A 25,706-nucleotide genomic window follows, 5' to 3' on the forward strand; every position below is an offset into this window, starting at 1 on the left:
CATGAACTTTTACTTGTTTGTTTTAAGTCAATCTTTGATCCATGCACTTAGCTCTTTAATCTCATTGACCCTGTGCCAATTTAATCATTGCTCAGGCAGTAACCTAGAGATTATTAACTCTTTGGTTCTGCTTTTTAATTTAGCCCCGAGCTGTTCATATTGCCTCAGCAGAAACAAGAGGTAGTTTCTTTACTCAGAGAGTAGTAAGGGAATGGAACTCTTTGCCTGCAATGGTAGTAGATTTGCCAACTTTAGGTACATTTAAGTCGTCATTGGACAAGCATATGGATGTACATGGAATAGTGTAGGTTAGATGGACTTCAGATCGGTATGACAGGTCGGCACAACATCGAGGGCCAAAGGGCCTGAACCCCGTGCTGTAATGTTCTATGTTCTATGTTTCTGCCAGTACTGATTTTACTGACATGGATCACAATAACTGGGTCTTTTCCCACTCACTCCAAGTTCATCTGCAGCCCAGGTGAGAATTCCTTGAACCCAAGCACCAGGCAGGCAACGCAGCCTTCACATTCTCAATCCTGGCCACAGAGAGCAGTTTCTATTCCCCTATGTTATCCCCGATTAGAACTATCGTTTGCTTTTCTCCTCATTGTTGAATGGCTCCCTGTACCAACGTGATAATGCTCAGTTTGCCTATCCTCACACTAGCCCCACTCTCATCCACAGCAAGAATCTCAAAACTGTTGGAGAAACTCAAGCGCATTACCTCACAGAACTGTTTTGGGCTGGGTCCCTGGTCTGGGACTTCAATTTATCCTGTTAAAACAAAAAGCAATGAGCCAAAAAAGCAAGCAAAAAACACTTCCCCTGCTCTGAATTTCCACACTGCCACCCATTTCCCCAGGCTGTGACTCATTCTGGATCTGAAATCCCCATCCTGACCACGCAAAGCTTACCAAATATGCACTTCCAACAGGCTCTTTCTCAAACAGAGATGAGATGAGCTGAGATCGCTCAGACTGGTTAAGCTTCAATAGTATTTAACACATATTAAGGCCTCATTGAGGCTTCAGGTCAATTGAGTCAGCTACCCTATTAACCTTTGCACTGGACTAACTAAATTTTAAACTTTTAAAGTGGAGAAAGAAAAGCAAGATTTGCCAGCCATAGAGTCATGCAGCATAGAAACAGGCCTTTCAGCCCAACTCATCCATGCCAACCAGGTTTCCTTAACTAAACTAGTCCCATTTGCCTGTGTCCCTCTAAACTTTTCCTATCCATGTCTTTTAAATGTTGTAACTGTACCCACCTCTCCCACTTATTCGCACCACCCTCTGCATGAAAATGTTGTACCTTAGGTCCCTTTTAAATCTTTCTCCTCTACCTTAGACCTATGCCCTTTTGTTCAGGACTCCCCTAAACCATGGAGAAGATCTTGGCTACCTATCTTATCAATGCCCCTCGTGATTTTAGAAACTTCTATAAGATCACCCCTCAGACTCCTAAGCTCCAGGAAGACAAGTCCCAGCCAATCCAGCCTCTCCTAATAACGAAACCTTCCAGTCTCAGTAACATCATTGTAAACCATTTTGCACCCTTTCCAGGTTAATAACATCCTTCCTATATCAGAGCGACCAGAATTGTATGCGGTACTCCAAAAGAAGTCTTTCCAATGTCTTGTACAGCTGTAACACGACATCCCAACTCCTGTACTCAATGCTCGAACTAATAAAGGCAAGTGAGCCAAATGCCTTCTTCACTACACTGTCTACTTGTCATGCTGCTTTCAAAGAACTATGTACGTGCACCCCAAGAACGCTCTGTTCAACAACACTCCCCAGGGCCCTATCATTAACCATGTAAGTCATGCCCTGGTTTGTCTTACCAAAATGCAACTCTTCGTATTTATCTGCATTAAACTCCACCTGCTATTCATTGGCCCAATGGCCCAGTTGATCAAGATCCCATTGCACTCTTAGATAATCTTCCTCACTGCCCACTTGACCACCAATTTTGGTGTCATCCACAAACTCACTAACCATGTCTCTTACATAAACAATTTGAATGAGAATATATATGATGAGCAAGAGTGGACCCAACACCATTCCTTGCGGCACACCACTTATCACAGGCCTCCAGTTTGAACATAACCCTCTACCAACAACCTCTGTCTCCTACTGTCAAGCCAATTTTGACTCTGTTTGGCTAGCTCTCCCTGGATCCCATCAGATACAACCTTAGTAACCAGCCTTCTATGTAGAACCTTGTTGAAAGTCTTGTTAAAGTCCACATAGACAACATCTACCACTCAACGGTCATCAATCTTCTTGGTCACCTCTTCAAAATAATCACATTTGTGAGACACAACTTCCCATGCATTAAACCATGCCGACCATCACTAAGCAATCCTTACCTTTCCAAGTGTATGTAGAATCTGTATCTCAAAATCCCCTCCAAATACTTACCCACCACTGACATAAGGCTCAGCAGTCTGTAGTTCGTTGGCTTTTCTTGGCAGCCTTTCTTAAATAATGGCAACACATTAGCCACCCTCCAGTCTTCTGGCACCTCACCTGTGGATGTCTACCACACAAATATTTCTTCCCGAGCCTCTCAAAATGTTTTAGGATACATCCACTCAGGTCCCAGAGAGTTATCTACCTTTATGCATTTTAATTCCTCCAACACCTTCTCTTCTGTAATGTGGACACTTTACACTTTTTTTTTCTCAGAATTCCCTACCTTCCCAGTCTTCCTTGACAGTAAATACCGGCAAGAAATATTCATTTAGGATCTCACCCATCACCTGTGGCTCCACAAATAAATGGCCTCATCGATCTTTAAGGGTCCCTGGCTACTCTTTGTGCGTTTGATATACTTGTGGAATCTCTTTGGATTCTCATTCACCTTATCTGCCATATCTTAAGCCCCCTTTTTGTCCTCCTGACTTCCCTTTAGGTGTACTGTTCCCACACAGCCGCCAGCTATATACTCAAAATCAAAAACAGAAATTGCTGGGTAAACTTAGCAGGTCTGGCAGCATCTATGGAGTGAAAACAGGGGTAATGTTATGGGTCCAGTGACCCTGGTTCAATAAACCTTCCTCAGTTCTGAAGAGACAATGGACTTGAATCATGAACTCTTGCTTTTCTCCACAGATGATTAGATGGATTGGCCTTGCTAAATTGCCCATAGTGTTCAGGGGCTTTATATATTAAGTGGGTCATGGGGGTGGGATTCTCCGCGGGTCAGTGGGGCTTGTTGGGCCGAAGAGCCTGTATCCACACTGTAGGGATTCTATGATTGGGGTGAGAAGTGGAGAGGTTCTCAAAACAAGCTCAGAGATATTATGAATTGCCGACCCATTTCTGAAGAAGGGTGCCAACCCGAAACGTCAGCCTTCCTGCTCCTCTGATGCAGACTGGCCTGCTGTGTTTATCCAGCTCTACACCTTGTTATATCAGAACAAGCTGAAGGGAGCAGAGGGAAATGGAGAGGGATTGAGGGAGGGAGTGGGCTCCGGACCTGAGGGCTCAGGCAGTTGCACTCACTGCTCTCGATGGTGGAGGCAGAAAACCCGAAACGGGAAAGAATGGAATCGGAGAATGGACTCAGCACAAGGGAAACTCTTCAATTAAAGTTTATGTCAGGACATGAAGCGTCACAATTGTCTCCAGGATTGAATTATTTGCCTTTAAACAGAAACCCCAGTGGGTCATGTTCCATCTCATGGCCCTCACTCTGTTCCTCCTTTTCACTCCCGTCTCCCTTTCCAGTCGCTGTGTCTGACCCTGAGAAGTGAATGTTACACATTGCCTCTCCCTCCTGTTCCCTTATACTGACAGGAACCAGCTCCAGGCTCTGTGCAGCTGATCAGAGACATTGGAGAAAGGTTTCACCTTTTCACTGCACAATCCCCAGCGGCTCCCCGTTCAACTCCTTGGATTTGATTGGGATCTTTCAGCGGGACTAAAATCCACCCGATCCCACTGGGAATGAGCCCTTCCTGAAATTAAAGAGGATTTGGGACTCACCTCTTACTTTCCCACAATCTGATCGAACATTTTCCGCCTTTTCTCGGACAAATGTATGAAAAATAAAGACGTTCACAACGACAGCCCCTCCCTGAAAACATTTACTTTCGTTTTCACTGAATTCGCTCTTTGGCTTTTGCTCCCTCCTTCGAACAAACTGCGGGGAAGTTGCTCTTTCAACTATAATCCTCAGAAAATTATTAATGTCAATAAAATTATTGCATCACCTCCAGGCATGTATTTAATGGATAAAGTGAAGCTTGTGTAAATACATCTCACTGCGGGACCAGAATGATTTTCGAGGCTACGCTTTGAATTCCAGCCTTTGACTGCGCTGGGATCTGTATTGGGGCAGATTTTGGGAACCACTTGTCACTCCACAGCATTGAACCTCAGCATCCAAGTCACTGAATCAGTAACGCGCTCCTCAAACCCCTCCAGGCATTGAACCTCAATCACGAAACCTGAAAGAGAAATTTACGGAGAAATTTCACATCGAAAAAGATGATTAACATTAGAAACTCAGCAAACGGTGCAAGGCTTGACTGGGCTTGACATGGGCTGGGGAAGGCGATGGCCTCGTTCTATTATTGCTGGACTATTAAACCAGAGACTCAGATAACCTTCGGAGGACCCAGCTTCAAACCCTACCTTGGCAGGTGGTGCTATTTGAATTAATACAATATTTGGAATTACAATTGTCAAGTTGGCCATGAATCTATTGTCAATTGTCAGAAAAACCCATCTGGTTCACTAATGTCCTTTAGGCAAGGAAACTGCCATCCCTACCTGGTCTGGCCTACATGTAACTCCAGACCCACAACAAAGCGGTTGACTCAGCGGCCCTCTGGGCAATGAGCGACAGGAATGAATGTTGCCCAAGCCAATTGTAATTTTAATTTGTCAGGCACAATTCTTCCTTCCTGCTGACCCTGTTTTTATGTATTTCTAGGTGTCTGTTGTCACATCCCTTGGAAGAGATGCTAACGTTTTCTCACAACAGATGTAAATGCAGTTGGCCTCATTACCTATTTCTCTCTCCCTTGCTTTTTGAATAAGCTGTTACCTTGGCAGTTTCCAATCCAATGAGACTTTCCTAGAATCTTGCAAGTTTATGAGAAATACATCATTATCTCTTTAGCTAGTTCCTTTAAAATCTAAGAATGCAACCCATCAGATCTACACGACGTTTTGGCCTCTTCCCTTAAAAGTCTCCTGAGTACTTTTTATGCAGTGATAATTATCGTGTTTACTTCCCCTTTTCCCCTGAGCCTCTTGATAATTTAATGTGCTTGGATTGCTCTTTGTGTCCTCTACTTTGAAGACTGAAGAAAATTATTTATTCAACTACACTGCCATTTCCGAGTTCCCCAATATTAGCTTCCCAAACTCATTGCATGGGGGCCTATATTCACTTTCGCCTCATTCTCCCTTTTCATCTGTTTAAAGAAGCCTGTACTGTTTGTTTTTTATACTGCTTGCTAATTAGAACGCATAGTTTATTTTTTTCACTCCTTCAGGCTGTTCTGCTCATTTTTTTCATTTAGTTTGCTTTTTATGTAATAGAAATGATTTTATTTATGGCATAATACTATTTACACGGCTTTTGAAACTTCCCAAAACTTTGGGAGAAATTTTGCCAAGTTGTATTTTTCCCTTTCAAATTAGTTCTATCCTGAACTTTAGTGGGTTTATCCCTTCCTAGAATCTTTCCTCTTCTGTGGAAAATCTCTTTGTTGTGAATCCTGAAGTATTTGTTGAAACATTTGCATTGTTGCTGATATCCCCTTTGTGCTAAACTCCTTTCCTGGTCCTCTCCAGCTAACTCTGCCCTTATCCTTATGAAATTACCCTTCTTTCAGTTTATCACAGTTCTTCCTGATTCAAGTTTCTCACTCTCAAACAGAATGCTACAATCACAGTTGTGGTCACTGCCCTCTTGGGAATCATTAACGCTGAGATTACTTTTTAAACCTGCCTTATTAAATATTGCCACCTCCCAAATAACTTGATGTCTCGGTGGATCCTTGAGATATTACAACATGAAACTGTCTCAAATATTCCTTTTGAAATCTTTCTCACGGATATCTTTGCCAATTTGATTTTCCTAATTTGCATGACGATTAAAGTGACCATGGTTAGTGTACTGCCCTTGTCATGTGCCCTCATTATCTCAGTATTTATTCTCTGTTCCACTGTGTAGCTATTGTTAGGGAGCCTATAGTCTACTGTTACAGTGCCTTCTTCCCCTTGTTACCGCTTAGCCGAAGCCAAACTCCTGAAAGTAACCATCCTTGATAAATCACATTATTTTAAACTTCTGTTATTGAACAACACTTTTATAAAAACATAAGCTCCCAACACAGCAGTTTGTGTTTTAACAGTAAAGCAAAATGTACATGTATAAATGTCAGAGATAAAGAAAACAACTACACAAATGCCTTCAAGGATGTTTAAACAAACATTAGAAATAACAGAAGAGCTGTTAATGAACTGTAATGGAGTCAATCCTCCCAATATAGCTTACAATCTTGTTGCAACTTGAAGACCATTAAATTCCATACCTATAGCAAATCAGTCTACCTCACTTCCATGACAGACTGTTTTCTTTCTGAACATGTTGATGGGATTCGTTAAGAAAAATATTTAATCATCTGTTCGAATGGGATAAATATTTTCTTGAGTATTATTCTCATTCTCCACCTGATTTAGTTTTCATCCAATCCTTGATACTATTCCTATTCCAGTTTCAATTTGTTTTCTTCTTTTGTAAAGCTTCTAATAATTTCACTTCTTTTCTATTGACTGTATCTGAAAACTCCAGTCTGGGATCAATGGTAACTTCATAACTTCTCATTCGAAGATAGTTTTATTCCATTGAGCCCCTTTTGTCACAAACACTGCTTCACATGTTACTTTGTCAAAAGACATGTCAGCACTTTGAAGCTTAATACATGCTTCTCTCTCACATGACTTCCTAGCACAGACTGAAAAACAATGTCAGAGACTGAACACAACTGCTCCTGTATCATGAGGGTGTATGGGCAGGGTTAGATAGGAAGAAACTGTCCCCAATTGGTGGAGGGATCAACAAGATTGAAAATAGGTTACAGGCAAAAGAAAAAGGATTAGGAATATGCCATGACACAGTGAGTGGTTAAGTTCTGAAATTCACTACCTGATAGTGTAGTGGAGGCAGGGGCATTTGATCTGTGCATTTGGGGTCATTTGGAGTGGGGGGGGGTCTCACGATAAATTACTCCTGTGGAGAGCAGCACATATGTGATAAGGTCCTGCACTGTAAACATTCTGTGATCCTGTGCCTTACTGCAGATGGGGTTGCTGTGGGTCCCACAGGTATTCACCAGCACCCACACATTACAGCTGCAACACATCAACTCTGCTGTCTTTATTGTGCATCATTCAACTAATTAGGTTGCAAGTTTGGAAATATCTCTCAAAAATATTTTGTCATTATAGTCAATTGCAAATGTAATATTATACCCAAATCTCCTACTTGCTGTGGCAATTAATGTCCCAGTAAATTAATATCTTGACATATGCTCGATGTCATACTCTTGCTAGTTCATTTGCGATTACTTAGCAAATCAGAATTTTTAATTTCACTACTTAAGTAAAAGAAAGAAAAAAATTACCTTGGCTATTTTTCTCAAATGGCTCAACAGGAACTTTCATTGAGTGCAGTTGCTGGTCTCTCATCCCATGGACCTCTCATTAATCTCACTTTCTCTCCTCCCTTCCGAAGGAGAGACCCATCACGGTGATATCTGTTCGGAAATGGAAATATTGGTTTATTAGAATAATGAGTGAAACATTCACTTCCATGTTCTGAGAATTCTAATTTAGCTGCATGAAGGGGGTGGGGAGGGGACGGTTGTGGTCTTCAGTGATTGCTGATTCAGGGTCTTCAAACTAAGAAGTTTCAAAATAACTTGTCAAACTAGCCACTCAGTTGTTAAAAACTTCACCAATGTTACAAAGAAGGGCCAAGTCAGTCTGACATCAAATCACTCGCTAGTGATATACATCTCCAAGGATAAAGTGGAAACGGCTGGCCAGGACAGGAAATCAAAAATAGATTCCTGATTAGAATGGGCGGTAGCTCTGTGTCAAGCCCATTCTAACTTTGCACCATTTGCTAACTTTTTAATCATTGAGCACAGTTTATAAAAAGGCAGCAGTTTTTCCAATGGCTGAGAAATCAAATGCTGTAAGCTTAAAGACAAGAGATTGACAACCAACGGGGAGACACCCCTTCACACAGAGTGTGGTTGACCTGTGAATTTCTCGTGCAGGTTCAGTGATTGAGGTTCAATGCTGTGGAGGAACAAGTGGTTCCCAAACTCTGCCCCAATACAGATCCCAGCGCAGCCAAAGGCTGGAATTCAAAGTGTAGCCGGGAAAATAATTCTGGTCCCACAGTGAGATGTATTCACACAAACTTCACTTTATCCATTAAATACATGCCTGGAGGTGACGCATTAATTTTATTAACATTAATAATTTTCGGTGAGTTACAGTTGAAAGAGCAACTTGCCCGCAGTGACACATTTGTTCGAAGGAGGGAGCAATGAATTGCACTGAATTCAGTGAAAACGAAAGTAAATGTTTTCAGGGAGGGGCTGTTGTTGTGGACGTCTTTATTTTTTATACATTTGTCCGAGAAAAGGCGGAAAATGTTCGATCAGATTGTGGGAAAGTAAGAGGTGAGTCCCGAATCCTCTTTAATTTCAGGAAGGGCTCATTCCCAGTGGGATCAAGTGGATTTTATTCCCGTTGAAAGATCCCAATCAAATCCAAGGAGTAGAACGAGGAGCCGCTGGGGATTGGGCAGTGAAAAGGTGAAACCTTTCTCCAGTGTCTCTGATCAGCTGCACAGAGCCTGGAGCTGGTTCCTGTCAGAATAAGGGAACAGGAGGGAGAGGCAATTTGTAACATTCACTTCTCAGGGTCAGACACAGCGACTGGAAAGGGAGTCGGAAGTGAAAAGGAGGAACAGAGTGAGGGCCATGAGATGGAACATGACCCACTGGGGTTTCTGTTCAAAGGCAAATAATTCAATCCTGGAGACAGTTGTGTGTTTTCATCCCCGGGAACAGACCTTTAAAGCAGAAAGTTAATGTTCAGCCATTCCTCCATCCACATTGATTGCAGTTTGCTGCTTTGTCTAAGTCGGGTCTTTAAAGAGAATTGATGCACTAACTTTCCCTTCCCCTGTGTAAATATTTAATTTGTACATTTTAGAGAGATGGACAAGGGAAGCGAGGATACTGTGAGGAAAAACACTTTCACACAGCGAGTAGTTCGAGCCTGGAATGTGCTCCTGGAAATGTGGTGGAGGCAGACTCAGTTGGGGAGTTGGAAAGAGCATGGGATGGTGTTTTGGATGATAATGGTGTGCAGGGATATGGGGAAAAGGCAGGAGATTGGCCCTAGATCATAGAGCCAGACACAATGTTGGAGATGGTGCAGGCACGATGGGCAGAATGGCCTCCCTCTGCATCAGCATCATTCTGTGACTGTGTGAAATTTGAGCCGATCTATTCACACAGACCTGTGCTGTATCCAACAAGACCATCTCCGACAGCCTCGCCTTCCTCAGGGATAGCATTGCCCATGTGAGGGTCAGGGGCTGTGGGCACTTGCCTCATCTGCCTGGTCCAGGAGAAAGGCCTTTGACAGAATCTCCCACAACTGACAGATTGGACACACTCTGTAACATGGGGTTTGGGGGATGGGGGGGGAAGCACTTGGATAGAACTGTCCCACACAAACAGCAGTGACCCAGTTGCCATCAGTGGGTGGGAATCAGAAAGCTGTCCCAGCCAGGCAGGGCTGCCCTCTCTCCCCTGTCCTTCAGGTGTGTTGTGTAGGACCTTTTCCTGAATCCCATCACCCCCAGGATGGGGGGAATGTGAGGGGGGAAGGTCTCAGGTTGTGGAGGCACTGAGATGAATATCTCCTGCACGTCGACCCCATCGCTGTCTCCAGCTTGGATTCACTGTCAGTGTAAAGACTGGGTTAATATCTCTGACCAGTTCAAACTGGCCTCAGGAACCAACATGAATCAGAGTAAGAACGAGGGCCATGTTCTTTGGAAACTGGCGTGAGAGATCCTTGTTCTCTTTACTGACAGGACGGATGACTTGACAGTGCAGGGAATTTTGTTCTGAGGGCCTGGGGTGTGTGCTAAAACTGGAAGGAATGAAGCGCTCTTAAGTTTTGCTGACATTAAGCGAGATATTGTTATCTTTGCACCATACCACGAATCACTCTATCTCTTTTCTGTATTCTGTCTCACATTGTTTGTTATCTGGCCCACAACAGTGGTGCCGCTTGTGAACGTGGACGTGGCATTTGCACGGAATTTGGCCACACAGTCATGTATGTACACGGAGTACCAGAGGGGGCAAAGCGTGCAGCCTTGCAGGGCACCAATGTTGAGGATTATTGTGGAGAAGGTGCTGTTGTCCATCTTCACCAACTGCGGGGGCTCAGAGGCAACTTGCAGCAGTTGCTTATGGAGTGTTGCTGGAGCTGAACACACGCAGCCAATTGAGGAGTATTCCATTACAATCCTGACTTGTCCTTGGAGGTGGTGGACAGGTTTTGGGGCGTCAAGAGTACCCACAGCATCTGACCAACTCTTGTGTCTTCTTGTTTATGTGGCAAGTCCAGTTGAGTTTCTGGTTAATGCTAAGCCCCTGGATGTTGGTCATGGGGAATTCAGCGATGGTGTGCAATTCTGGTGAATGAAGCCAGCCGGGGGTTCTGGATCACAGCTGGGGATCATTTTAGTGATAGCGATCGTAACACTGTATATTTTAAATTTTTTATGGAAAAGGAGAAAGAGAGCCTACAAAAAAATGGTTTTGAATTGGGGTCAGGCTGATTTTATAAAAATAAGGCAGGATCTGGTGAAATTAGACCGGGAACAGCTACTTGAGGGTAAATCAACAGGAGAGCAGTGGGAGGCATTCAGAAAAGTGCTGGGGCAATACATTCCCTTTCAGGGTGAAATGTAGGAGCAACAAACCTAGCGAATCCTGGATGTTTATGAATATTCAGGACTGGATCAAAAGTAAGAGAGAGACATGTAGCAGAACCTGCTTACAGAGGCATGCTACAGGGACCAGAGCTAGATTCCGTAACGTTTCTGATATTCGTAAATGATTGAGTTCTTTGAGAAGGTGACCAAACAGGTAGATGAGAGTAAACCGGTTGATGTGGTGTATATGGATTTCAGCAAGGCGTCCGATAAGGTTCCCCACAATAGACTATTGTACAAAATGCGGAGGAATGGAATTGTGGGAGATATAGCAGTTTGGATCGGAAATTGGCTTGCTGAAGGAAGACAGAGGGTGGTAGTTGATGGGAAATGTTCATCCTGGAGACCAGTTCCTAGTGGTGTATCGCAAGGGTCGGTGTTGGGTCCACTGCTGTTTGTCATTTTTAGAAATGACCTGGATGAGGGCGTAGAAGGATGCGTTAGTAAATTTGCAGACGACACTAAGGTCGGTGGAGTTGTGGATAGTGACGAAGGATGCTGTAGGTTGCAGAGAGACATAGATAAGTTGCAGAGCTGGGCTGAGAGGTGGCAAATGGAGTTTAATGCAGACAAGTGTGAGGTGATGCACTTTGGTAGGAGTAACCAGAAGGCAAAGTACAGGGCTAATGGTAAGATTCTTAGTAGTGTAGATGAGCAGAGAGATCTCGGTCCCCATGTCCACAGATCCTTGAAAGTTGCCACCCAGGCTGACAGGGCTGTTAAGAAGGCATACAGTGTTTTAGCTTTTATGAATAGAAGGATCGAGTTCCGGAACCAAGAGGTTATGGTGAAGCTGTACAAAACTCTGGTGCGGCCGCACTTGGGGTATTGTGTACAGTTCTTGTCACCGCATTATAAGAAGGATGTGGAAGCTTTGGAAAGGGTGCAGAGGAGATTTACGAGGATGTTGCCTGGTATGGAGGGAAGGTCTTACGAGGAAAGGCTGAGGGACTTGAGGCTGTTTTCATAAGAGAGAAGAAGGTTGAGAGGTGACTTAATTGAAACATATAAAATAATCAGAGGGTTAGATGGTGTGGATAGGGAGAGCCTTTTTCCTAGGATGGTGACAACGAGCATGAGGGGGCATAGCTTTAAATTGAGGGATGAAAGATCTAGGACAGATGTTAGAGGTAGTTTCTTTACTCAGAGAGTAGTAAGGGAATGGAACGCTTTGCCTGCAACAGTAGTAGATTCGCCAACTTTAGGTACATTTAAGTCGTCATTGGACAAGCATATGGACGTACATGGAATAGTGTAGGTGAGATGGGCTTGAGATTGGTATGACGGGTCGGCACAACATTGAGGGCCAAAGGGCCTGTACTGTGCTGTAATGTTCTATGTTCTATGTTCTATGGAGATGGGAATGTGGGCGGTTGATAAGCAAGTTTACAGAATACACAAAAATTGTGCAGGCGATTGACAGGAAGTGTTAAGTTATGGGAGGGAAGATGGGCAGATCAGTGGTAGATGTTAATCCTGACAAATGTGAGGTGATGCACTTTGGCAAGAAAATGAGGTGAAGGAGTACTCAATAAATGGCAAGACACTGGAAGCTCAGAGGAACAGAGTGATCTTCGGATACTTGTCCGCAGACCTCTGACTGTGGCAGGACAGTGTAATCAGGTCATTAAGAAGGGGTCCAGGACTCTTGTCTTTATGATTGTGATAAAAATTAAAAGAACAGGGAGGTGGTGCTGGATCTGTGTGGGAATTTGGTTCGACCACAGCTGGATTACTGTGGGATCATGAGGGAAAGTGGGACTTGTCTGGAGAGCAGTATATTTTTGGCAGGATAGACTTGATAGGCCCAGGAACCTATTCTGCACTGTCTGATTTTACGATCTTTGCTGTCCATTTGATGTTACTTACAAGTTTACCCTCAAAGTTAATATTCCCCTCTTTATTCTTTAGTTAGCCATGTTTTGTTGGATTTTAAGGTTTTCCCAGTCCTCTGGCCTACAAATCATGTTTGATACATTATATGTATGTTTTCTTTCAATTTGATGTTACCCTTCACATTGCCTTCCCAGAATCCTCCTTTCTCAATTTGAGGATGAATCTCAGCCATCAGGCTGAGCATTAGTTTTTGCTGCTTTGTATATCTTCATTTTTAATTGGATCCCCTCATTGGTAATATTTGTTAGCCAACGGCAGTTTATCTTTCTCATTATTTTTGCTTAAATATCTTTCACTACTTATCTCCAGACCTTTGTCATGATCCATTTTCTTTGCCCATTTTAGGCAACTTTCTCCATCCTTCTGTGACTGTCCTTGTTAAATTGAGGACGCTGGTTTGAAAATTAGTAGCAGACTTTCTTCTTGGATTTGAAATTCTACCTCATTGTGATCACTACTTCATATTCATCTATTTCTATTGATCTATCTTGTTCAAAAGTCATGCATTCAGACAGACAGCATTAAGCTTCAACTTTCGACCATTATTTTGTATTCTGTTTCTAATTTCTGCTCAGTCATGCAATACAGAGGAGGCTTATCGAGTCACTACCAGCAAAGAAAATCTTCTGCCTACAATAATCCCATTTTCCACCACTCGGCCCATAGTGTGAATGTTATGCCATTTCAATAAATTTTAAAATGTTATGAGGCTTCCTGCATCGACTGCTACCCTCCAAGGCAGTGCATCCCAGATTCCCTCCTGACTTGTAAATACTTTGATGGGCTTCATTAATTAAAATATTAACTCATCTGTTGGAACAATAGATAGTTCTTTTCTAAGTATTATTCTTATTCTACTCCTAACTTCATTTTCATCCAGCGTTATTCAATCCTTGACACAGCATCAATTCCTTCTCTTTAAGCTTTGAAAACATTACCTTCCCGTCTTTTCTATTGACTGTATCCCAACACTCCAGTCTGGGATCAATAGTAACTTCATAACTTCTTATTCTAAAATAATTTCATTCTATTGAGCCCCTTTTGTCAAAAACACTGCTTCGCATGTTACTTTGTCAAAAGAGTTGTCAGCACTTTGAAACTTAATACATGCTTCTCTCTCACATGACTTCCCAGCACAGACTGAAAAACAAAGTCAGTCTGGAAAGGTCTACTCCTGTATCATGAGGGTTTTGGGGAAGGTTAGATAGGAAGAAACTGTCCCAGTTGGTGGAAGGATCAACATCAAAATTGAGAATCAGTCGTAGGCAAAAAAAAATGGGGAACTTGAGGGAAAATGCTTAGACACAGTGTGGGTGGTTAAGTTCTGAAATTCAGTGACTGACGGTGTGGTGGAGGCAGGTACATTCAAAGGATCGATGGGGGATGATTGGGATTGGGGGTGTCACAAGATAAACTTCTCCCGTGGAGAGCAGCACATATGTGAAATGGTCCTGCACTGTAACCATTCTGTGACCCTGTGCCTTACTGCAGATGTGGTTGCTGTAGGTCACACAGGTAATCACCAGCACTCACATACTACAGCTCCAACACATCACCTCCCTGCTGTCTCTATTGTGCTTTATTTAACTAATGAGGTTGCAAGTTTGGACATATCTCTCAACAATATTTTGAAATCATAAGAAGTAGTAAATTTGACATAATGCTCAAACCACCCACTACTCTTGGCAGTTATTGCCCCAGTAAGTTAATACCTGGACATAAGAGGCAATGGCCTAATTGCTATTCTCACTGCACTGTTAAGCCAGAGGCCTAGATTAATGTTCAGGAAACTTGCGTTCAAATCCCGCCATGGCAGATGGTGGAAGTTGAATTCAATTTTAAAAATCTAGAATTAAACGTCTCATGATGACCATGTATCCATTGCCAATTGTCAGAAAAACCCACGTGGTTCACTAATGTCCTTTAGGGAAGGATACTGCCACCCTTACCTGGTCTGGACTACATTTGACTCCAGGCCCACAGCAATGTGGTTGACTCTTAACTGCCCTCTGGGCATTTAGGGATGGGCAATAAATGCTGCCCTTGCCAACAATGCGCACAAGCCATGAATGAATAAGAAAGTAACACATGCTCGAGGTCGTACATTTTCATACTGTTTCATTTGCAGTAACTTACCAAATCAGAATTTTAATTTTTCTATTTGAAGTAAAACTGTTTCAATAAAGAAAGAAATCACTTAGTTATTTCTCTCTGACAACACAATAACATCTCTTACTGAGTGCAGTTGGGAGCCTCTCACTGACCTCACTGTCTCTGTTCCCTTCCTAAGGAGAAACAAACACGACGCACCCAACTCAGTCATATCTGTCAGGAAATGGAAAATTAGTTTTGTTAACAACATTAGTAAAACATTCTTTATAAGGAATATGTCCAAGTTATGACAATTCTAATTTAGCTGTGTGTGTGTGTGTGTGTGTGTGTTTGTGTGTGTGTGTGTGTGTGTTTGTGTGTCTGTGTGTGTGTGTGTGTGTGTGTGTGTGTTTGTGTGTGTGTGTGTGTTTGTGTGTGTGTTTGTGTGTCTGTGTGTGTGTGCTTGTGTGTGTGTTTGTGTGTCTGTGTGTGTGTCTGTGTGTGTGTGCTTGTGTGTGTGTTTGTGTGTGTGTGTGTGAGTTTGTGTGTGAGTTTGGGCGGGGTGGTTTGTTGGTGGTTGATGATTACTGATTCAGGGCCTTCAAGCTAAGCAGTTTGAGAACGACTTGTCAAACCAGCCCCTCAGTTCTGTCAAACCTTTCCCAATGTTTCAAGAAGGACCGAGTCAGGCTGACGTCAAATCACTTGCCAGTGATATCCATCCCCAAGGATAAAGTGGAAACCAGTTGTATGACAGGTCAGGAGGACAGGAAAGCAAAGATATATATCTGATCAGAATGGGCAGTAGTTCAGTGTCAAGCCCATTTTATCTTTGCACCATGTGCTAACTTTCTAATCATTTGAGTACAGTTTATAAAAAGGCAGCAGAATGTTTCCAACAGCTGAGGAATCAATTACTGTACGGGTTGTTTTGAGGCTGTGAATTTCTCTTGCAGATGTAGTGACTGCTGTCTGACAAGCTGTTCCATCGAGCAGAAGAAGCAGAAGCTTAAACACATGTATCATTAGGTTCAAGAATAACTTCTTCCCTGCTGATATTGGACTGATGCATGGCCGTTTCCAAATAATGTTGGTGTTATTAATGTCACTGTTGCTTCATGCACCTCTTGTGCAGTGTATTCTGTTTCACTTGTCGCAGCACCCGATGATCTGTATTTCCTTGCTTACTTTGACTTCTCTGTACTGCTCGCAATCTAAGCTTTTCACTGTACTTAGGTAGATGTGACAACAGTAAATCAAAATCAATCAATCAAGATTTAATGCTGTGGAGTGACAAGTGGTTCCCAAACTCTGCCCCAATACAGATCCCAGCGCAGTCAAAGGCTGGAATTCAAAGCGTCGCCTGGAAAATAATTCTGGTCCCACAGTGAGATGTATTCACACAAACTTCACTTTATCCATTAAATACATGCCTGGAGGTGATGCATTAATTTTATTAACATTAATAATTTTCGGTGAATTATAAATGAAAGTGAAACTTCCCCGCAGTGACACATCTGTTCGAAGGAGGGAGCAAAAGCCAAAGAGCGAATTCAGTGAAAACGAAAGTAAATGTTTTCAGGGAGGGGCTGTCGTTGTGAATGTCTCCATTTTTTACACATTTGTCCGAGAAAAGGCGGAAAATGTTCGATCAGATTGTGGGAAAGTTAGAGGTGAGTTCCAAACCCTCTTTAATTTCAGGAAGGGCTCATTCCCTGTGGGATCGGGTGGATTTTAGTCCCGCTGAAAGATCCCAATCAAATGCAAGGAGTTGAACGGGGAGCCGCTGGGGATTGGGCAGTGAAAAGGTGAAACCTTTCTCCAATGTCTCTGATCAGCTGCACAGAGCCTGGAGCTGGTTCCTGTCAGTATAAGGGAACAGGAGGGAGAGGCAATGTGTAACATTCACTTCTCAGGGTCAGACACAGCGACTGGAAAGGGAGACGGAAGTGAAAAGGAGGAACAGAGTGAGGGCCATGAGATGGAACATGACCCACTGGGGTTTCTGTTTAAAGGCAAATAATTCAATCTGGAGACAATTGTGACGCTTCATTTCCCGACATAAACTTTAATTGAAGAGTTTCCCTTGTGCTGAGTCCATTCTCCGATTCCATTCTTTCCCATTTCGGGTTTTCTGCCTGCACCATCGAGAGCAGTGAGTCCAGCTGCTTGGACCCTCAGGTCCGGAATTCTCTCCCTCCCTCAATCCGTCAATTCCTCTCCACTTTCCTCCGCCTCCCTTCGGATGAAAGGGATGAAATTTAAAATTTGATGTAATTTAAAGAAAAAATAATTACACCTTTAGGAATATCAAAGAATTGCGTTAATCTGGACAGTAGAATATGTCCAGGAGGTTTGTGATACATGGCGTATTGAACAATGAAAGGTTTATACTCTGAAACAAAGATTGAAGGCACTGAATGACAGCTGTATTTTGTTTGTGTATCAGGCCTGGTTATTCTGCTGAGACCCCACAAAGATGGAAGGAGTTCACCTCATCCTGCTTTTGCTGTTTGGGATTCCATGCTCTGTGTATGGTAAGGAATATATTAACATTTGATCATTTTTGATTGGATACAACACATCAACCAGGTATCAAATTGGAACAGTACGTTATTGAGTGAATATTTGAGACCTTAACTGTTGCTTTGCTTTATTTGCTGTTTTAACACATGAGAGTTTGGCATTTCCTTGAAATGAACTCAACAGATGAACTGCAATTACAGTGTCTATTGTGTAACGTATCAGATGTTGTAGGGACTGAATGCAACAGATACCTGGCTGACATCTCCTCTTGTGTGAGAGAGGCTGTTTAAGATTAAGGGCTCACCCTTTTAAGATGGCAATGAGAATGTTTTTATTTCTTAGGGACAGTTTAGAGTGTGGAATTTCCTTGCCAGAAGGTTGTGGAAGCTGAGTCTTTAAGATAGTTGAGTTAGGTACAGTTTTTGACTGACAGGTGAGCGGAGGTAATGGCGCTGACAGGAAAGGCTGAACATGACACCACATCAGGTCAGCCATGTTTTTGTCAGGAAATATGGGCTGCTTGTTTTTAAAGCTACAGAAATCAACAAAACTGAGTGATATCTTCACCCAACGCAAACTTATTGGAAATGGGTATCAACAGGGATCTGACTGCCTTCATGTATTAGACCTATCATGGCCTTGGTGATATTCCTCCCTGACAGTATCCTCACCCTCAGAAACTGCTGCCGTTTTCCCAGCTGTTCAGTGTCCAGAATATCCCACAGAGGGTATAGACACAACATGGATGACAGCTCAGTGATGATAGCCAGGACCTCCTCAGTCTCAGCCTGTACTTGGACTCTGACAGCTGTCGATATTGATAGGGAGGAGGCTGATCATTTCACTTACATTCGTGCCCACCTCTCAGGGAAATTGGGGCTGTTCCCCTGGTGGCTCAGTGGTTGGAGGTTCCTGTTGCTGCTGGGTTTGGTGACACCTCATGTCACCTCATGATCAGCATCGCCTGGAGGAATCCATTCAGTGCTGGTTCCATCTCAGATGAGTCAGCAGAAATTCTGTGGACTGTGTCAGAAGGCGCGCACAATGACAGCGACATGTTCCTGATCCAAAGAACAAAGAAAAGTACAGCGTAGGAACAAGCCCTTTGGCCCATGAAGTCTGTGCCAACATCTGTACCTTCTCCAAAGCTTCCACATCCTGCTGGTAGTGCGGTGACCAGAACTGAATATAATATTCCACATGTGGCCTTACTAAAGCTCGACACAGCTGCACCCTGGCTGTATCCCTCACGCTGATTCACAATGAATTGACTTGTGAGTTTGTCACACAATGTGGCTGGACTCTTCACCTTTGCAAGGAAGCCGAGGTTATGGTTTGCTATGGTGTTCTGAACGATGTGAGCTAATGGAAATGTATGTTGTAGATCCTCAGATGCTAATGCTTCACTGGGTGAGTTAAGTTCAGACACGCATTGACCCTCAGAAATGCCAACTAAAAGGACAGTTACTCCTGAACATCATAGACCACGTTGATGCATACACAGACTTTGGTATGAGAATGAGGCATCCTCTGCAAAGTTGATTACAGTGTAGTGTAGGCGAAGTGACACAAGAATGGCAAATTCAGTTGAGAATCTTAATGTGCGTCTCCATGGATTTGTGTATCTGACATAGAACATAGAACGTTACAGCACAGCACAGGCCCTTCAGCCCTCAATGTTGTGCCGACCTGCCATACCGATCTGAAGCCCATCTAACCTGCACTATTCCATGTACGTCCAAATGCTTATCCAATGACGACGTAAATGTACCTAAAGTTGGTGAATCTACTACTGTTGCAGGCAAAGCGTTCCAATCCCTTACTACTCTCTGAGTAAAGAAACTACCTCTAACATCTGTCCTATATCTTTCACCCCTCAATTTAAAGCTATGCCCCCTCGTGATCGCCGTAACCATCCTAGGAAAAAGGCTCTCCCTCTCCACCCTATCTAACCCTCTGGCGTATAACCATCTTAGTTTATACGGTTCATGACCACAATTATTCAATGCAGGCAATCAATATTCTGTTAGGAATTTTCAGATGGTTTACTAAGTTTAAGAATGAGCAGTGTAGAAATGGTACATTAGTAAATAAGACAAAAAAACTGATTTGAAACAAACTTTATCATGCAGCAACTGGTTAGGCTATAGAATGTACTGCCTTGAAATGTGGTGGAGGGATATTCAATTGAGATATTCAAGAGTATATTGGATAGTAATGGTACTCCGGCATATAGGGAAAAGGCAGGAGATTACACTGGTGTATTCCCTTGTGTCAGATACGGTGGACTGAATGGCTATCTTCTGTGCTGAAGGAATCTGTGACTGTGATTGGTGTGCTGTTGCTAGAAGTATTTTCTTTCTCCCCACTGGCTGCAACATGCATTTCTTGTTGTATATTTGAAAGAGGTTGATTGGTTACAGATTACTTTGCAACAGATTCAGATATACTTGAATGTAACAAGAACATATCAATTAAACAAATCTGAACAGATCACAAATTTATTTCTGTGTGATATGAAACAACATTATTTACTGTGTTCGTCATGTTACAATGGAGTCTGTGATGTTGGGGTGGGGAAAAGCTGTGTGAAGTGGGCAGAGACTGAGGAAGAGTTTTGTATTCACCTCTGGCTCCGTCAAAAGTGGACATTGGCAGGAATACGATCAGGTCTCTGACTGGGTCCACGTGGTCAGATCTAGTCTCCTTACCTTCACAGAATTATAGAATCCCTACAGTGTGAAAACAGGCCCTTCGGGCCAACAAGTCCACACCGAACCTCAGAGCATTCCACCCAAACCCATGCCTTTAGCTTACCTAATCTACACATCCCTGAACACTACAGGCAATTTAGTATGGCCAATTCTCCTAACCTGCACATCTTCGGACTGTGGGAGGAAACCGGAGCACCCGGAGGAAACCCACGCAGACGCAGGGAGAAAGTACAAATTCCACACAGACAGTTGCCTGAGGCTAGAATCGAACCTGGGTCCCCGGTGCTGTGAGGCAGCAGTGCTTATCACTGAGCCACAGAGCCACTCACTTCTAATTTTGTTTTTTATTTAATTGTGTGAGGCCATGTGCTCGGTACGCAGCTTTATTAGATGCAAGCGCAGGCCACAATCAGAGTATTGACGATATGACCTTAAGGAAAGATATTTGCAGAGAGGGAGTGCAACAAAGTTTCAGCAAAAAATATTCCTGTAATGGAAGGATTGTCCTATGAGCAAAGATCATTGGCCTGTATTTCCTGGAGTGAACTTATTCAAACATGAACAATTCCAATGTGGATTGACAAGGAAGGATGAAGCAATGTTCCTCCTGCTAGGGGTCTCGAACCAGGTGACACAGTCTCAGACATTTTCTTTAGTTAGGAAGGAGACATGGGCATCACTGGCTGAGCCAGCATTTACTGTCTGCTCCTAGTTGCCCCCTTTAGTAGGTGATGGTGGTGAGCAACCTTCTTGGACTGCTGCAGTGTATGGGCGGTCAGTAGATCCACAATGCTGTTAGAGAGGGAGGTCCAGAATGTGCTGTTCTGGCCATATCTGTGCCCAGGGAGCTCTGGTAGGGATCTGTTGCCAGAGGAAGATTGGTGGGTACACCCAAAAAGAAGGAACTGGAATTCTACCTGAGGAGCTCTTAGGCTTTGCAAGAGGTGATAGCTGTGATTTGGACCATTTACACTGAGTGACTGCCTGCCAATTTGTGAGTTTGAGCTTTGTTGTATCAGCTACTTAGTATGTAATTTATAGATTAATTGGCCACAATATACCAGCTAATTTGCGTCATTTCTGCATGTTTTGGTTAAATTAACAATGATCGTGTGAAATCTTGTTTGTTTGATTAAAAGTGTCACCTCATAACAGTGATTTTAAAGTGTAATGATTGATGTATTTGAGATTTACAGTAGTTAAATGAGACACCACCTCTGCAGGTGACTTCCGAGTGAGTGGCCCAGGCCGTCCTGTGGTAGCCGTTGTGGGTGAAGATGCTGTCCTGGAATGTTACCTTGTGCCGAAGGTATTTGCCAACAACATGGTGGTGCGCTGGTTTAAATCAGGCATTCGGTTACCGGTTCACTCATACAGAAACGGGCAAGACAACACTGCTGCTCAGCATGAGGATTACAAGAAAAGGACTGAACTGTTTAAAGATGAAGTGTCCAAAGGCAATGTTTCTCTTCGAATAAAGAACATAAGGGTGTTTGACGAGGGGAAATACCTGTGCACAATTGATGACAAAACAGCTTTTGAAGAAACTACGATTGAGCTAAAAGTTGGAGGTGAGTGAACACATCTACGACAAATCAGTACCATATCAAATTGATACTTCAGTCAAAATGCAAGTTGTTTTTATGAAAGTAGTTATTTATCTAGTGAAAACGTTTACTTAGAACATTGAACAACATATTGTACATTTCATCAGGAAAACACTTGCAGTAAAAAAATTTGCAGGCTGTATTATTGCAGTAGCAGGGGATGATGTACCTGCATAAAGCTGATTTGGTGAAAGTTGAGGTAGCCAAAAGAGTTTTTTTTCCAGTTTTAATTTCAGAAGTATACTTTATTCACAAGTTATCTATGAGTAAAGACAAGCAGTGCAAAACAGATCTGTACAGACTTTGCAGGAAGTATCCTGGAATTTTGACATTTCTCTTTAGAGCTTCAATCCATTGCTGCTCACAAAATGGCTGCTGCAAAATGGGTGAATTTGCCAAATCACCACTGCACTTCCGGCCTCCCAGCCTTCCCTTCTAACATGGGAGTGAAAAGACGTTTCCCTAACTCCTCCCTCTTCATCCCCAAGATTGATATCCAAGGGCAGTCATGACTGACCAAATCTGTTCCATTATGGACAGGACTCCTTCCCCGATGATTAGGATTTCGCTAATTCCAGGCTACATTGACAGTTAGAAGTGTTGCCTTACAGTGTAAATTTATAGAAAGTCTTGCTATATGTTTTTGTATTTCTCGCATATTTTTCTTGGACTTGAAAATTTACCTTTTTTATAGTTATCCTTTGCTGATTTCTAAAATGTTCTTGACCTTCAGTCCTCCAGTGAATCTTTGGAGCATTGAATGTATTTACTTTCAATTTGACACTGTCCATAATTACCTTAGTTCGCTGCAGATGGTCTGCTTCAACTCAATCTGTATTCATTTCTTTATAAATGCGTTTAAGACTGTGAGTGAAAAACCACAATCTCAGTATGAAACTCTGTAATGTTATAATCACTCTTTGCGAGGGAATCCTTTACAATGGGATGTTAAACTAATTGTATCTCAGTCCACCCCCACTTCAATGGTACTCTCTTCCTGGGTGTTGTCATCAGTTTCCTCATGCTCCCTAAAGCCCCTGCAAGAACCATCAAAGCTGTTGGACAGGTACATGGACTGAGGCTCATCCCTCAATGTTACCTTCTGGATGTTTAAACTGCCTCATTCCTCCTTCCACCATTCTGTTCCTCACCATGGAACAAATCAGCCTCCGGAGACAGTGTCAAACTTACATTCTTCATCCCTGATGCATTGCAGTGTTCGGAGCCTACATTCCTTGAGCTGCAGACCCTTCCTGCACATGACATTGTTGTGGATCACACTGATGTTCACCAACATCTGCAACACAGCTGTCTTGCTGTCTTCATCAAGTTGTATTTAATTAATACAAACACATCACTGAATGGTATTAACATGTCAGGCTTTAAGTTTAATGCAGTGTTTCAGTTGCAATGGCCCTAATTTAAATAACGGCCCTAACTTTAGAATAAAAGGCACTCCGAACCAATCACCAACCTGCTGACCTAATTCATGCCTCCAGCTCTCAGCTCTTGGGTCTTACTGACATTTTTTGTCTGTCTCAGGTCACTCCTTGCCTTTCGTTCAAACATCAGAACGATGCCTTGTCTGTCAGTGTGAGAAAATTGCTGATTTACCACATTTTCTTAGTGGAGTTCCCTGAAACTGTATTCTAACAACTTTGGTTCTGCATGGATCAAAATCTCCTGCGTTCAATCTGGCCACGATTTCAAAGAGCTGAATCAGCTTCTAATTTACGAGGCCCAATCAATCGCTTGCTCACTGTGTGGCTGCCTGCAGCTCGTGCCTCTGATTCTGAAGGAACCTGTGAATTAAGGATAAAGTTAACTTCAACGCCAAGTGCAAAACTTGACTCACTTTTAGAAACAGGTCAACGTTTGAGACACTTCAGATTCCCTCAAGTATCAGAGTCAGTGCACTGGAGAAGCAAGACTCAGTGAAAGTGAACTTTGAGCTCCTCACAGTGCTTATGAAAGTCAGAATACACCGCTTCAATTGTAATGCCCTCATCAAGGCTCTCTTGTTGAATTATTTTATGAGTTAATAAAGTTAAATGCTGATTGCCTTTACAGGTACAGCTGGCCTGCCTTACGTGATCCAGATTTATCAAAGTAACTGTTAATTTTCTCCCAGATTATCAGTTCTAAAAGACTTCCTGCCACAAAATGATTAAATGGACTGAACTATAAAATTCATACATCTATAAAAAGATGTACAATATTTGCACATCTCCACTTCTCTTGAGCCTCAACTACAGCTGAGCAGGACTGGAGGATAATGGCAGAACCTCAGTAATGTTGGATGTATCCTATCTGGCTACAGTGATTTATCAGTCGAAGTTCAGCCAGCCGAGTGAATAGTTGTTCTTTTATTTATTTTTATCCCATCTATGTCTCAGCTACCTCTCCTCTCTCTGTGACTTCATCAGGATCTTCTGCTTTGGCGTAACACTCAGAAAATAACTCAGCCGTGCCCGTTGTTTCCAGGCACAGATCCCTTTATTATCAAACTGCAGATGATGGAGATCTGAAACAAAGTCCTGATGAGGAGTCACCAGACTCCAAGCGTTAACTCTACTTTCTGTCTACGGATGCTGCCTTACCTGCAGAGTTTCACCAGCAATTTCTGTCTTTGTTATGGATTCCTTTGTGATCCCTTATCAGCCCAACCCCTCCTCTAACTATATCTGAGACATTTGGATTCCCTTTTGTTTTAATTTTTGGATCAGTAGATTAAAAATACATTTTGTGATGAAATTTCGTACACATCGTATGAATCATGTCACAGAAATACTCAGGACTATATTATCATTCAATAACAGTAAATGAACATCACTTGTGGGTTAAGAATTGTTTGTGAAATGTTTAAAAGAGTTTTCGATTATTGTAGCAGTGGGACGTGAGCACTGGATCCAGGTCGATGGTTACCATAAAAATGGAATTCGGCTTGTGTGTGAATCTAATGGCTGGTTCCCGCAGCCCCAGATATCGTGGACTGGTGGAAATGGACAGAACCTAACAGCAAAGTCTGAAATAAACAATCGACGTGACTCAAAAGGTCTTGTAAATGTCCAGAGCAGTGTAATTGTAACAAAAGATCCAACAAACAACTTCAAGTGCCTCACACATAACCATCTTTTGAAAGAAGAACAAAAAGCAGACATCCAGATAGCAGGTCAGTAAATGATCAAATACAGCTTTATTTTCAAAATAAACACTGCTGTTTGTCAAATCCAGAAAAGCAAATTACATAGTAGATGGAATTTACTGGTGCACTGGAGTTCGCTTTTGACTACAGTGTCACACTCTGAGGTACCTCATTGCATTTACAATTTGAGTTTACATTTACAGTATACATTTGGATTTCATGTCAAACATTTCTCTGGTGCAGACAGAAGTAGGCGATGGCCTGATGGTATTATTGCGAGGCTATTAATTCAGAAACCCAGCTCATGTTCTGGGGAACTGTATTCGAATTCCATCACAGCAGATGGTGGAATTTGAATTCAGTAACAAATTTTTAAAAATGCCTGGAATTAAAAATCTACTGATCGCCATGAAATCCTTGCCAGTTGTTGGAAAAACCCATCTGGTTCACCAATGTCTTTCTAGGAAGGGAAATCTGCCATCCTCACCTGGTCTGGCCTACATGTGACCCCAGACGCACAGCAATGTGGTTGGCTCTCAAGTGCCCTCTGAAATGGCCTAGCAAGCTACTCAGTTGTCCCAATCGCTACAAAGTCTCAAGGAAATGACACCAGATAGATCACCCAGCATCGACCTAGGCACTGGAAAAGACAACGGCAGAAAG

The 25,706-nt window shown here is 42.7% G+C and overlaps 2 protein-coding genes across 8 annotated transcripts in view; one reads left to right on the forward strand and one right to left on the reverse strand.

Annotated features, from left to right (window-relative positions):
• Positions 1-4,322, reverse strand: part of LOC125446335 (butyrophilin subfamily 1 member A1-like) — a 39,070-nt gene extending 34,748 nt beyond the window's left edge. The window contains exons 1-2 of one of the 2 annotated variants that reach the window (XM_059639476.1): positions 3,996-4,322; positions 728-777 (exon numbers count right to left, since the gene is read on the reverse strand). The gene's annotated coding sequence lies outside the window, so the exon portion shown is untranslated. The remainder of the gene's footprint in view (positions 1-727; positions 778-3,995) is intronic. The other variant, XM_048519835.2, reaches the window with a different exon arrangement.
• Positions 4,323-8,609: 4,287 nt separating this feature from the next.
• Positions 8,610-25,706, forward strand: part of LOC132206208 (butyrophilin subfamily 3 member A3-like) — a 36,100-nt gene continuing 19,003 nt past the window's right edge. For 4 of the 6 annotated variants that reach the window (XM_059639483.1, XM_059639486.1, XM_059639487.1 and 1 more), the window contains exons 1-4: positions 16,604-16,724; positions 17,501-17,588; positions 21,515-21,862; positions 24,786-25,070. In XM_059639483.1, the coding sequence (XP_059495466.1) occupies positions 17,531-17,588; positions 21,515-21,862; positions 24,786-25,070 (691 nt within the window). In that variant the 5' untranslated portion in view covers positions 16,604-16,724; positions 17,501-17,530. Of the gene's footprint in view, positions 8,723-16,603; positions 16,725-17,385; positions 17,405-17,500; positions 17,589-21,514; positions 21,863-24,785; positions 25,071-25,706 lie in introns of those variants that run through there. The other 2 variants (XM_059639484.1, XM_059639485.1) reach the window with 2 other exon arrangements.

This window comes from Stegostoma tigrinum, chromosome 34, assembly GCF_030684315.1.
Source record: "Stegostoma tigrinum isolate sSteTig4 chromosome 34, sSteTig4.hap1, whole genome shotgun sequence".
NCBI lineage: Eukaryota > Metazoa > Chordata > Chondrichthyes > Orectolobiformes > Stegostomatidae > Stegostoma > Stegostoma tigrinum.